Genomic DNA, 13,941 nt, shown 5'->3' with positions numbered 1-13,941 from the left:
ATCAAGGAAAAGCACACTCCCTGTTCCTATCTTCTGCTGAAGGTCAGGTCAGGGGTGAGAGGTCACCAATGGCTGCTTGTATCCTCTCACCAGGAGCGCCGTGGTCATAGCCCCTATCACGGCCATAAAAGGCACAACATCGCTGACCAGGCCAAACCAAAATCCAATATCCCATCATCGACCCGTCCCACCGTTTTGCTTTTTTTTTTCTCTCTCTTTTTTTTTTTTTCAACGGGAGATGTCCCTCGGATCAGGGTCACCGCTTGTTTTTAATTCGACTGTAGGAGGCGTTCTTCAGCCCATAATGACGCCATTAGTCTTGCTATCACCTTTGGCAGCCTGCACAAAATGCCAATGACCCTTCTGCTTCTCTTCAGACCCAGTTTACAGCTAATCCTGTCACTCTATTATTATTTAGAGGTTTACTTAAATGTGACCCAGTTTATCTTGCATCTAAATCTTAAGATTTTTTTCTTGACCCCACCTTTAGTTGCCATTTTTCTCTTTATTGACTTGAGTTCAGCATGTCAGACGGTGTGTTTCTGTCTGTTGTACTTTTTCAGAAAACATCAGTGAGAGGATTCCCCATGCTTTGCAGCAGTATTCACACCCCTTGAAGTTTTTCACATTTTGCACCGAATTGCAAAATGTTTTTTTGGAAGGCAGTTTTCTGGAAGCCTCAGCGGTTTGTCAGAGACGTGAACAAACGGCATCATGAAGACCAAGACATGAACGCATGAGCATCCCATTAAATTAAAAGGAAGACACAAGAAGAGCAATCTTCAGAGCGACAATGAAAAGGATTAGGTTGAAGTGTGCTCTGTGGACAAATGGCCCAGTTAAAGCCCAGGCCTGAATACATTTTACAGCCTCTGGAAAGACTTGAATTTTAATGTTCAGAGGCACTGTATCCAATGTGAGGGGGGTGAATACGAAATCATTTTCATTTCTTTATTGTTAAAGAAAGCTATTGTCCTTCCAAATTACTTTTATCTTCTACTTTGTTTGGTCTGTCACATGAAATATGGCAAAACATTGAAGTTTGGGGTTGAAATGACAAAAATGTGGGAATCTTGAATAGCTGGGAATACTTTAATACCCTCATATTCTCTTTTACTAAATTTGAACAGTGATGCAGCCTGCAGCTATTTTCCCTGGGTGGTTTGTTGTATTTAGATATTGAATTTGCATTTTTTTTAACAGTCCAATCAGATCCCGCAGGGGTGCACCGATAAATCGGCCCTAATTTCTTTAATTTTGGGAAGATCAGCGATCGGCCAAAACGTCCATATGAAGCCGATCTTATCCATGTCTGGAAACCAACCACCGTCCTCTATTGCTCTGCTGTGAGAGAGCAACTCAGCAACTTTTGCTCTATGTAGCAACTTTTCAGGAAGGAAAAAAGAAATCAATGTTGCCCAAAAAACTTAAATTGGCGGGTCAGGCTTTTTAAAGATCGTTATTATGCAATCTGCCGTGGAACTGCAATCGGAGCACCAATAGAAATTAGTGTTGCTCTTTTAAAGTCTGACTGACGCATCCGACAGCACGGGTTCCAACTCTATTTACTGCCTTGCTTCCTGCTGGGTTTATTTGAAGCCCGGCTCACCGGGTCTGGCCTGGTTCAGAACAAACTCGCCCTCCTCTCCTCCTCATTCTCCCTCTCTAGTTTCTGCTCATGGTTAATGTCCGCGCTCCAGCTAAAGCCCCACGGCTGCTCCTCACGCTCCCTCCTCCACGCCGGCTCCCGTCTCTCAGGCCCAGACTTCTATTCCCTCTGTGCCCTCTTTTATTTGGAAAGCGTTGTAAACACGGTCAATGCCAATACGCTGGTGCGGGACAAAAAGCGGTTCTGAACCGAGGTTAAGTGTGATGCTTCCAGAGTGACGGTAAGCAGAAAGTTTTTGGAGGAACTGCCTCTAAGTGCTGACGGCTGGTTCTGTACTCGTTGTGCCGAGGAGGAGAGGAAAAAGCTATACGGTTTCTCGAATGCGTCACGTGTACAAATATGTTTGGATGGGCGTAAGGAAAATCTTGTAAATGGATCTTTGCTTGTTTCTCGTGGCGCTGATATGCTCCTCCCTGCGGGATCTCTAGGTTTACTGACAAGCTATCCTCTACATAAACACCCTGTTTCCTCTATCAGCTCCGGAGATGTTGACAGCTGGCTTTAAATCATTCTCATATACATCCCTTTGTCACTTAAATATTTTTGTAACCATGATAAAAAAATATATACATATGTCTTTGAATGTTTTCTAATTGTCAGAAAAACATTTTTTTTTTAATGTAGACATTTAGTGATTGAGGTTCTAATTTATGTGGCTTTGTAGTTTTTGACTTCAAGCTGAAATATTTTTGCACATATTTCCCCGCGTCCCCAGAGAGGAAGAGGGGGAGAAGTGCTTTGAGGTTCAGACAGGACCCCTGACCTTGTTGCTTTATTATTCTTTTGACGCTTGCGTTTAAGGTGTTGAAATATTGAACAGAGCACGAGAGAGACGGTGGCCGCCGACTTTCCCCCCGCTCTTTGTCCCCTTCCCGGCCCGGGCCGTGGTCGGATTGTTTAGACTGACACCTTCAACCATAACGTTAGTCAGAGAAATTTGTGAGACTTACTTGTGATAAATGCACTTTTAACATGACTTGCAGTGGCTTGCTCACCCATGTCCATTTATTCGGGGACTGAAGCTCGTAGGTCTTTACAGTTGTGTTACCGACCTGTGATGAGATAAAAGTGGAATCCATGGACTTTTGGGGTGCATTGTTGTATTTCAATGTATGACTAAAGTTGCCAGAAGTTGTGCTGAACCCTTACTGTTGCTGGCATTCGGGAAGTTATCCCAACCTTACACCTCCATTATGCTGTTTACAACTGTTCTTAGGAGCACAAGACTGAGAAGTAGTTCCTTTAATGAGCTCTGCAGGCTCCAATCCTGCCAGGTGTTTGATAAAAGCTGCTGCTGCTAGTCAAGAGAAGCTCTGTGAGGCAGAAGCACGGCTGGGCACTGCTGCTCTGAACCCGGTAATGGGCGGAACTTTGTGGAAATGGGTGGAGCTTGCAAGAGCAAGCATGTAGGCACTTCTGAATATTTGCCATTGAATATTTGATTTTTAAACAGGCATAAAAGAATCAAAGCAACACTAAAAGTATGTTTTTAGTGAAAGAAATACATTACATCATGGTATACACTTCAGTGGATTTTTGCATAATTCTTCCCCTCTAACAAAATATTTTGATATTTGGTGGTTTAGATGTTTTGGGTATGAAATGGAAGCAGCACAGTTCCTCCACAAGTTGTTTTTTTCTGTTGTAAAAGATGCAATTCTATAAATCAGAGCTATGTGATGTGGCCTAAACATATATCATTTTTGTTTTATTGAAATTTTTTTTTTTCAATTTCAAGATTTTTTTTTTCTCCACCTAACTTTTTTCCCCTTAAAAGAAATGCAAACAACTGAAAACATGTAATATAAAAACTGGCATTATTTCATTGATGTCATTCCTTCTGCAAGTCGGCCTGAATTCAAAGTTGAACTAAATCAGAAGCTGTAAAATCCAAAGAGTGGTGAAATAACTGGAGTACAAAAGCATTTGGTAAAAAAGCTACTGAACTGTTTCATTTAATATTTAAAAATGACACCATCACCATAGCCTAAAGTTATGTGAAAATTTTGAGATTTTGAGTTCCAACATAAAAATAATTTACATTACAAAATAACAAAATTGGTTCAGAAGAAACATTTTCTAAATCAATTTCTTTCAGTGTAAATCTATAACAAAAACTGCAAGTGTGTGTCTGAACTCCCCTTTAAAACAAGCTTGCTTTTCATTCAGTGAAGTTCATCATATTGAATAGAGAACCCAAAAATACTTTCTCAATTAAGACTTCATCATAAACTTCACTTTACCCATGTAAACGTAAAACGTACAGCATAGTAAAAATCCTTCTAAAATGATGTTTTATTCCAAAGAATGATTCGAGTAAATGCAATTTTAATGGGTCAGCAGCAACGGATCATTTTTAACAAAACGTTGATGTTGCCGGTAGTTTTGCATGCATGATCTCAACCTAATGACACAGACTTCTCCCATATTGAATCAAGAAAAGCAAACTGTGTTTTGAATTTTTTGCAGTTTTCTTGCTAGCACTTACGAGCGTTTTGTCGGCTTGCAGGAATGGCAGAACTCCATCCAGAAGAACGCAGGACTGGCCTTCATCGAGTTGGTCAACGAAGGCAGGTAGGTCACCTCAGCTCCACCTGAGGGGGTTTTCCTCCCTTGTTCCATCCATCCCACCAGTCCCTGTGACTGGTGGGAGATCCGGCCCCATCGCCCATCGGGCCCCAAGAGACCCCCGGCCCGATGGTGTGGCTGTTCGGGGCTCTGTACAACAATCAATGATCTGAGAGAGCGGGGAGGCTTTAGGTGTTTTAGGAGGAGCGGTGAGTTCAAGGCTCCATTCAATACCTGCTCATCCCACTGGGATCGGGGGGCGATCAGAGAGGTTAGGCAGAAGGTGACAGCAGCTCTGATTGCTGGTTCCTCTGTGACACCAGGGGAAATCACTCCTGATTTCTTGACTGTCCATCTGTCACTTTCTTCCTTTCTTTCTCACCCTTTATCTCTTTGTAATAATTTCTTCTGTCTAAACGTCTTCTATTATTTGCCTCTAGCATCATGATTTTTGTTCCATCCTCTACCAATAAATAAATAAATAACCTTCCTTCCCTCCTGCCACATTTCCAGTTGGCAGGTCTTAATCCCAATTTAATCCAGCTAGATTAGTAGGACAGTGCTTTGACATGGTCCAACGAGAGGCTGTGATTTACTCCAACAGGTTTACTGTTATCCACTCTTTCTTTTTTGCCTCTTTAGTGTTTAATTTATATTCTTAAAGCTACAGTATGCAACTTAATTTAAAAAAATATATATTTCTTAAACTTGAGATAATTTCATGACATTATAGTATAAAACAGACAAAATGTGAACAATTCAAGAGAGTCCTTCCTGAGTTACTATTACAGTCTACAGAGATTCACCGCTCCAGGTCAAAAACAGCCAATCAGAGTCAAGAGGAGGGTCTTGGTGCTGTCAATCACTCTGATGTATGCATCTTTAAAACTTTAAATATTGAAGTTGACTGGTACTTCTTGGAGGCCCCAGGTATACAGTAGAAGTGTCCATCTCAATTTCACAAGCTGCAAACACCAACAATAAACCACAGTACCTAAAGGTCAAAACGACAAACCGCAGCCACTGGAACCCTATAAAAAAATATCGATATATATTTTAATTTTTTTACATTTTTTGTCAAATCTTTTATGTATAAATGCAGCTGCAGAACACCACTAGCAAACTGCATCAATGCTCCAGTCAAAGTTTGGCAATAAGGTACAGAAACTAAAGCTGGAAACTAAATGTGCTCTCTAGTGATCAGACACACATGCACTGCTAGAGAAGACGGGAGTTGGAGAAAATGAGCACTTATCCAGAATCTATTTTGTAATAAATCTTTTTAATTTCAGGCTGTTTTATTGGTATATCTTTTTAAAAACGAGTCCATCTTCAGACGGCACCCACATGTTGCGAGCATTAGCTCTGAGCTCCATAAAGGAGGTCAGTTGCTGTGGTTATTGATGGCGAGGCCTGAGTACTGCCACACAGGTTATGGAGGTGAAGGGGGCCCCGGGGCCCCTGCTGCACGGTGCTGAAACAGCAGGCTTAGGTTACAGTCGTCCTCTAGCTGCTGAGTTCCCTCCCCCTCGGTCCATCCACTCTGCCCTCCAGCTCTCCTCCCTGTCCTCTGCTCTGTTATTGTTCCACTTTGCTCAGCTCTGACCTGTGCAGAGTTTCCCCTGACCCGCATGCTGGCGCGTTCACACATCACATGCGGGTTTCATCAGCGCCGCTAAGGGGAGCCAGGTAGAGAACACATGTAGCAACACGGCCGGAGATCCTCCCTCTTGTCAGAGATGCATATCATTAATGAATCAATTAGTGACCCGGCGCGGTGCGGCGCGGCACGCCGTCTTCCAAATGAGATTTTCTGCTAATTCTGCACGCTCCTTTCTGAGCATTTCATGGATGTTACCTCCCTGCTTGTTCAGCTCAGATCAGGAAGTAAACTTGTTGTAAATACTCTGATGCCCAAGATAACATGCTTTTCCCCGCTTAGATGCTTGGAATGTGTGGGCGTGTTGTAATAGCAAACTTTGCTGGACGATAAATTGTCCCAGAAGATATTGCGATAAACGATAATATTGTTTTTGAGGCTGCATCTGTCACAATAAGCAATCGCATGCTTGATAACTTTCATTCTATTGATTAATATTTTTTCATTGGAAATTTTGTTCAGAGACTTCATAATCCATTTGATTTATAATATTGCTTCTGTGTAGGTTTTTTATTTCCTTTTTATTGTTTTTGATCTTTTTGTTTATTTTTGGGGGAAGGTATATAAAATACCTTCCACTTCCAGAGTTAAATATTCTACAAAATTAAAGTTAATTTATGTTTTAGAGTGTGAATTTACATTATGCCATCATCAAAGCAACAATAATGTATCACAATAATTTCTGGGACAATTTATCCAGTAAAATGTGTTATTGTGACCATTTTCAATACAACAGTAATGGAAGAATTATACAAGTAACTCCTTTGTACCATCAATAAACTTCAATAAATTTCTGGCGAACATTTAACACTGGAATGAGAAGACATTTAAATGTCCAAAATAATTAAACAAAACAGAAATAAAAAGGAGACTGAAGTCTCTGTGAGCAAAATTGTCCTTGGAAACAAAACAGCTAGTTGAGACCAAGACTTTTGTCATGAAAGTGGAAAAGATCATTTCCACTTGGAAAATCAAAGAAGTGGGAATCATCCAGCTTGCTTTAAATGAAAATCCGATTAGTTGATTTATTGCTTACTGCGACGGGGCGAGTGACGTGAACTGTCACAGCTTTACTCATGAGCGTTTCCACTCTCCCCCAGGCTTCTCAGCCACACGATGAAGGACCATCTGGTTCGCGTAGCCAACGAGGCCGAGTTCATCCTGAGCAGACAGCGAGCTGAAGACATCCATAAACATGCAGAATTTGAGGTGAGTTCACGCCGTTCTCATTTACACCTGTGGGAAGATTTATTACATCTGGAGAACAGCGGGGAAATGGACGAAACAATATGCAGAAAATGTCCAATTTTTACAGGTTTTTATAGCTTATGTTACAAGCACACACCTGGATGTATTTAGCTTGAATATTATGGGATAGACCAAGACGAGATTGAGCACAAATGTGAAGTGGGAGCAAAATGTAGCCCTGTTTTTAGTAAGAAGCCATATGAATAAACTAGTTTAAACAAAAGTAAGTTTGTGCATAAAGGTCTGTAACATAAATTGCCAGTATTAAGTCAGCTTAGCTGGCTGGCTTAAAAAAAATACAGATTTTAGAGTGTAACTTTGCTTAAATTTGATTGCACCCTCAAAAGCTGATGTATGTCACTTTTCTTAAATGTATATATATATTTTTTACATATTTGTTAAAACTGTCACCATTTCCTGACAGTATGAGACAGATAATCTGTGAAAAGATTTCACTCTTCTTCTTTCTCCCTGCGCTACTATTACCGACTGACTCTGATTGGTTGTTTCTGATTAAGTGGTGTATTTCTGCAGTTGGCACAGATTATCTCTCTTTTACTATACTGTCATTATATAGTGATGGTGTAAACAAATATGTAAAACAACTTTTGTTTTTTTTTTTTACATTTTTATAAAAGTTACATACCCCAACATTAACCCTTATTACGTCTCCTGATCTTTAGTCCCAGAACAGCTTGGTGTATCCTGGGATGTCTGACGGCGTGAATGTTCAAAATGTTTACTGTCAGTCATAATCGGGCCTATCCATGGGTTTGAATGGATAGGCTGTTTTAGCCATGGAAGCAGTCTAACCTCTCCTCTGACCGGCCGGCAGGACCAACTCTATCCTGACCCCCGGTCTGCTCTCTGGATCTCCCCAGCATCATTTCCTGTCCTGCTGGGATCCTGTCCATTATACTCCCACTGGGGGTGTATTTTGGTAGTGACAGGGATATGGTCCTCCACCCCCTTCCATGACACCTCCTTTCATCAAGAACTAAGAGCTGCAGACAGAGTGGAGAGGTTCTGGTCTGGGTAAACCCACCACATCCACCCCCAGGCCTCTGCTCCCACGTTTACTCTAAGATATGTTTTTCAAAGTTCAAGGGAAGGGGACTTTGAGATGAATCAGAGTTGCTCATAACTCTTGAAAGGTAGAAATATTATGGGATGTCCTGTGGTTCTGCAAGGTTTTCATTTTCTGTTTAGAGGTCAGCTTTCACTCTAGGTGGAGCATAGTCTTCATTTCTCCTAGCTCTAATTTTCCAACTAGTGGAAGTTGTGTTCTTATTTAGTGGAGGACTGTAAGATGTCAAAACCTTTCAGATTGAACTCATTAACTGTAGAGGCTGGCGGTCTGATTTGGCTTTATTGTTCCTTTCACATCCTAGTTTAATTCTCAGATATCGGATCAGTTCTTCACCTGAACCTAGAACAGTGCTGCTGTCAGTAGCATATTATTTTCAATGCTAATCTTTTATTATTATCATTAATACAGCATTGGGTAAAACTAACCCAATGCGTCTATTGGACCGTAGAGGAAGCATATTCTCAGTTGATCACATGAAGCTGATTTGTTAGTCTGCAAAAGTATGGGTTACTATCAAGAAGAAAGTTGTGTACACAACACCAAGAGAAGCAGCTGTTGCTGCTCATCAATCTGGGAAGAGTCATCTATCATCAATCAATATTTAGAGCTCCGTCTGACTTTGGTATTGGAAGGTTTAGTTTTGGTCTTAGAAGAACTGGTCTTGATCTTGGAGTGTCTTTTTCTGGAAAGGTCTGGTCATTTTCTTGATCTTGAAAGGTTTGGTCTTAGTTTCAAAAAATCTGGTCTTGTATTCAGAAGATCTGGTTTTGGTCTTGATCTTGGAAGGTTTGGTTGTGATCTTGGAAGGTCTTGCCTTGCCTCCACTTCTGCTGTTCAGGCACACTTGAACGTAGCCCTGAAAGCAATGCAGTCCAAAACCTTCTGTTGCGTTTGTTGCTCTAAAGCTGCAGCGTAAAACCGAAAGAAGGTTCATATTTTCTCTCTTTCTTTCTTTCTGTTGGGTGGTAAGTTTCAGCTCAGTGTTTCATCCCTAATCAGATACCCAGCAGAGCTTGTCCCAAACTATGTTTCACAATTGAATTCCCCACTTAAATGCAGTTGCTCCTCTGTGACCTCTGAGGAGAAGTGAGCCGCTGATAAGTCTTGCTGGGTTATTGCCGTATTGATTTTTGCCTCCATACAGGCTGTGTTTGAGCCTGCTGAAGCCAACGCTTTCATTTTGCACTGCCACAATAAAAATAACAGGCCAATGAATCCCCCCGCCTCCCCGCCTCCCAATCCCACTGAGGGAGGGGGTGAAAGGGTTTCAAAATAAATTTCAGCTTTGTCGCACTTTTAAAAGCATTGTCTCTGTAAAGGTGTTGCAGAAACACAGACTCGGTTTTCACGTTTCCTGCCTTTCAACTCGGCCTCGCCGGCGGACGTTTCCCTGCTGCACAGGAAGTGATGTGGCATTTGGACGACGGCACGCCGGAGAGCCAGATGTTACACAACAAGCAACACATTTCACAAAGAAAATAATTCAAAACATTAAAACAAATTTATGTTTGTTGTCAGATTCCATATCCTTGAAGGTGGTGATGGAGGGGCCTTTTGATTTAGACTCTGTTTTGCCTCGGAGACCTAACATATGCTTTTCTCCTCTCTTCCTCGCCGTCTCTCGCCCGTCTCCTCCTCACACTCTCCTCACTCTCTGCGGACCAGAATTGAGTTATCTTTGGCCCTGAGAGTAAGTTATTACAGTGGGCTCAGGGTGAAACAGAGATGAAGATAACGAGGGCCAAATCCAATTACCTTTTAGGGTTCTCTATCTAATAGGATCCTTAATGTGAAGGAGATCTGCAGATCGGACGCTCTGCTGCGGCTCAGCGAATGATAGACGGGCATCTTGCACAGAGGGAGAGAAAAGACGGAGCCCGAGAGATAGAAAGGAAGGGAGAGAAATCGAACTCCCTTTTTTATGGGGGTTGTTCATTAGGGATGAAATGTGGCGGGCTCAGGGGCACGAGGGCAGATAAGACGGTCCAGATAGGGGAAGAGTGAGCAAGACCCAAGTCATTTCTATTCTTCCTCGCCATGCCGTTCCTTTCTGCTGAGCCTCATCCTTTTCTCATGAAGCCTTTGATTCATCTCCTGCTGCTATACGGCGTAATCAAATAGACTGTTGGAGAGACCCTGAAAGCCAGATGATAGCAGCTAATTACTGCTCTCCACCTCAGTTTTTCCTCCGCTGGCCTCGTAAAACGAGCCGGGTCCGTCTCCCCGTCTTAATGACATTAACATTGAGCTGAAGCTCGTTCTGTTGTGTTAGAGTGGTCTAGCTTCAACCATCAGACAAAACAGCCTGGACTTTGTGCTGTGGTGAAGAGTCCTCCAAGGAGAAAGAGTTTAGCATTTAGCTAACGGCTCTTCCATTGCTGAGGACATGCTGGACTGGGAAGGCTGTGAGGAGAAAGGTGCTGTTTTAAGAGTTCAGACACTTCCTTATTGTCACACTAATGTTAAACTATAAAAGGTAATAAAAGATTACCTTTTTCTTTCAGGACACTGGAGGAGCAGGAATATGTGTTTTCCAGCCATAAAGTGCAATTTTACAACAATTTCAGTTGTTCTAAACCTGCTGTTTGTATGAAATATGACTTAAAAGAAATTTGACTTCAAAGTTTATCACCTTGAAATTGGGCCTCTGTCTCTTTAAAAAAAACTCCCTGTTCAGAAAATCATCACAACATTTCTCCTCTATTTACTCTGGTAAAAACACGTTGAGTTGTTCTCTGTGAGGCAGAGGAATTAGTTGCACCTGCAAAGGTCACAGTTGAATGGTTGCCACGGAGATTAAAGGATTTCTCAAACATGCATGAAAGAACCAAAGCAACACTCAAGTATTTTTATGGTGAGGAAATTTTAAGCTCAAAAGAGGTCAAATTTCTACTTCTAAAGTAGAAGTAATACTTCTACTTTAACTAGGCCACTAAAAAGACTTTGTTACTTTTAGACAGAAAAAAAACATAAAAGCTTAATTTAAACCTAAATCTGCCAGGGGTCTGAATAATTTTGAACTGTACTGTAGATTTGTTGATATTTCTTCAGCTCATTTTGCACGACTCCTTTGCATGGATGATTCATGCATTCCTTTTTATTCTAAGATGACGACCAATAAGCTAAAGCCATTTGCATTTGAAAATGACAAAGAATCAAAACTGAATTTATTGGGTGGATAGAGGTCTGACTCCAACACGGCGCCATAGAGAGAGAGCGTCTCGGCTCCCAGAGGCTATTTTCACCACATTAAACTGATGGCAGAACCCGGACTGATAGCTGCCACCTACTGTAGCTGGCTGTCATGTAGTTGTCGCAGCTGTAATGTAGTCTGTCAGCAGGGCCGGGCGCCCCGCCGTCCCATTATGGGCAAATCTGTTGTCAGGAGAACGAGAGAGGAAGAGAATAGCAACATGCCTTTTCCCAAGATTGTGCTGTGGAAGAAAAAAAGAAAGAAAAAGAAAGTGAGGATCTTTACATATTAGAAGAATACGGTTCGAATTTGTCGGATTATTTCAGCAGGCGAAGCTCCACACTGCTGTAGTCGAGAGCCCAGGAGATGGGGAGGGAAAGTAGGCTACCGAGGGTTGTTGGGTAGCCTGCTGTCTTGTCAACATAATGAAGTCCCCAGGTACCTCCTCTACTGGTCCCATCATTATGTGTGACCAGCTAAGCCCAAAATATAACTCCTTGCCGCTGCTGCCTCTGCTTCTCTTTTGTCACTGCAGAGACGTTCTGAAGGTGAGCCTGAAGTGCTGGATCAAAGTGAAACACTGAGCTTCTCGAGGCTTTGTCTGCGTTCTTATCCATACTTGGCCTGTGTTAAACCTTTTATTTAGTTGGAGTAAGAACTCCTACTTTGTATTTTTGGTTTAGTGTATAGTGTGAATGTCTTGGTACACCTAAAATGTGACAAAACTATTCAGCATGAAATAGGAGCTTGTTTTAAATCAATAATTCTTTCATTTTGATGAAAAATTATTAGCTATAAGTGAAATAATCTGCCAGTGGAATGAAACTCTAGTTATATCTCCTATAACTAGAGACGCATCCGTCCAATATTAATGTCTGTATCCGTCCTCATACTGACAAAAATTCTAGACGATGTGTCTGATCCATGAGCAGATCTATCCAGTCTTATTCTATGCTTTGCTTTTGAACAACATCATTATTTTTTTTTACTTTATGTGTAGAATTTCTGATTACATTTCCTGAACCATTTGAGGTTTTGAGTGTATTTATTTACATTTTTGACCAACTTCAACCTGTTGTTTTTGTCAATTTCACTGTCTTTCATTCATTTTCCACTGGTTGTTCTACTACTAATCACACTGACTGAACAGATAAGTTATTTTTTCTTTTTCTTTTATGCTTGTGAGGTTGTTGATGTATTTAACTTTGCTGTACCTGTGCAGAGTTACCAAATAAATTAGTAACTGAGTACATTTATGTCTGCGCTTAAAAAAGAAACATAAGTCAATTCAGTTCTGCTTTCCTGTGCTGGATCGGTACCGGCTGATAATAAACCTTAAGTATAGCAATCAGAAGCGAAAAAGTGAATCATGCATCACAAGTTTTTTTTCATCAATGCTCAGGAATAATCAGGTTAATCAAGCTCCTATATATTGCTGAAAAGTTACTTGTAAGTCGCTTTTGTCTTATTTCAAGTGTTTTCTAAGACATTTGAACGAGAAACTAGACCAAACATACTTGGTCAGATTTTGTTTTTGGCTCTCTTGTAATCTCTGTTCTCTGCTGCAGCTCTGTAATGTCACTTCAGTTCCTCCCTCTGTTCATTTGTCACCTGCCGAAGATGATTCTCATTGTTTTTTGGGTTTTTTTTGTGATGCGTGACCTTCAAACACAGATCGAGTTATTTTGCGAAAGGTGGCACTGCAGACAAATGTAGCGACAGGAGGGCACGGTCCTGCAGAGTCGGGGACGTTTCCTCCGTAGCGAAGATGAAGAGGCCTGCAGACGCGCATGGTGACCAGTCCATTACAGATGGACCGGACGGGAGGAGGAGGGAGTCGCTTTGATAAGTGTTGTGGCTGCGTTAACCTTGATGGCCACTAGCATCGGGGGCTGTTGCCAGCAGAAGGGATATGTTTCAACTGGATTAGATTATTTTTTTTCTTCTGACACAAGAGAAGGAAAAAAAAATCAATACTTGGGGAGCACTGGATGACAGGGGCATCATTTCAGAATTGAAGTAGCTGTCAGACATTGTCATTTGCTGACTTTTGTTCGCCATTGTACTTTTAAGCCCTCATTTTTCTCCCCCTCCTCTCTCTTTCACTCGCATCTTCCCGGAGCCCATTGTCTGAATTCCCCCGGTGACGTTTTATGTTGCAATTTGAAAACTCGAGGGCAAGAGATCAAGTGCAAGAGAAGCTCTCTGAAACCAATTGGACTTGTTCACAATGTACTTTTGCGTAGCGACCCCCCCCACCTCAACCCAAACCCCCATCCTCCTTTCTCATTTCGTCCTCTTGTCTCCCCAGACCTCCATTGTGCTCCGGGAGGAATTTATTTGTTCTGCATTTGCATTCTCTGATACTAGACAAGGACAAGCGTGATGGGTCGCCTTCTTCTGGACGCGTTCTCTGCCCGTTTGTAAATGAAACCCTCGGGGAGTGCTTGTCGGCAAACGGGAGAAGTGGGAGAGCCTGGTAGAGCGATAGAGGAACCTCTGAAAGCTTCTAG

General features: G+C 41.8%; 1 protein-coding gene across 7 annotated transcripts in view; it reads left to right on the top strand.

The window, feature by feature from the left end:
• The window catches only part of lrba (LPS responsive beige-like anchor protein), a 213,614-nt gene that overhangs the window by 82,936 nt on the left and 116,737 nt on the right, over nt 1–13,941 (top strand). For all 7 annotated transcript variants that reach the window (XM_055056440.1, XM_055056443.1, XM_055056442.1 and 4 more), the window contains exons 34-35: nt 4,179–4,243; nt 6,998–7,106. In XM_055056440.1, coding sequence (XP_054912415.1) covers nt 4,179–4,243; nt 6,998–7,106 — 174 coding nt within the window. The remainder of the gene's footprint in view (nt 1–4,178; nt 4,244–6,997; nt 7,107–13,941) is intronic.

The sequence above is a fragment of the Poeciliopsis prolifica genome, unplaced genomic scaffold (genome assembly GCF_027474105.1).
Source record: "Poeciliopsis prolifica strain line A6 unplaced genomic scaffold, Auburn_PproV2 SCAFFOLD045, whole genome shotgun sequence".
NCBI lineage: Eukaryota > Metazoa > Chordata > Actinopteri > Cyprinodontiformes > Poeciliidae > Poeciliopsis > Poeciliopsis prolifica.
Note: the sequence above shows the minus strand (reverse complement) of the source record. Positions and strands in the feature narration are given on the sequence as shown.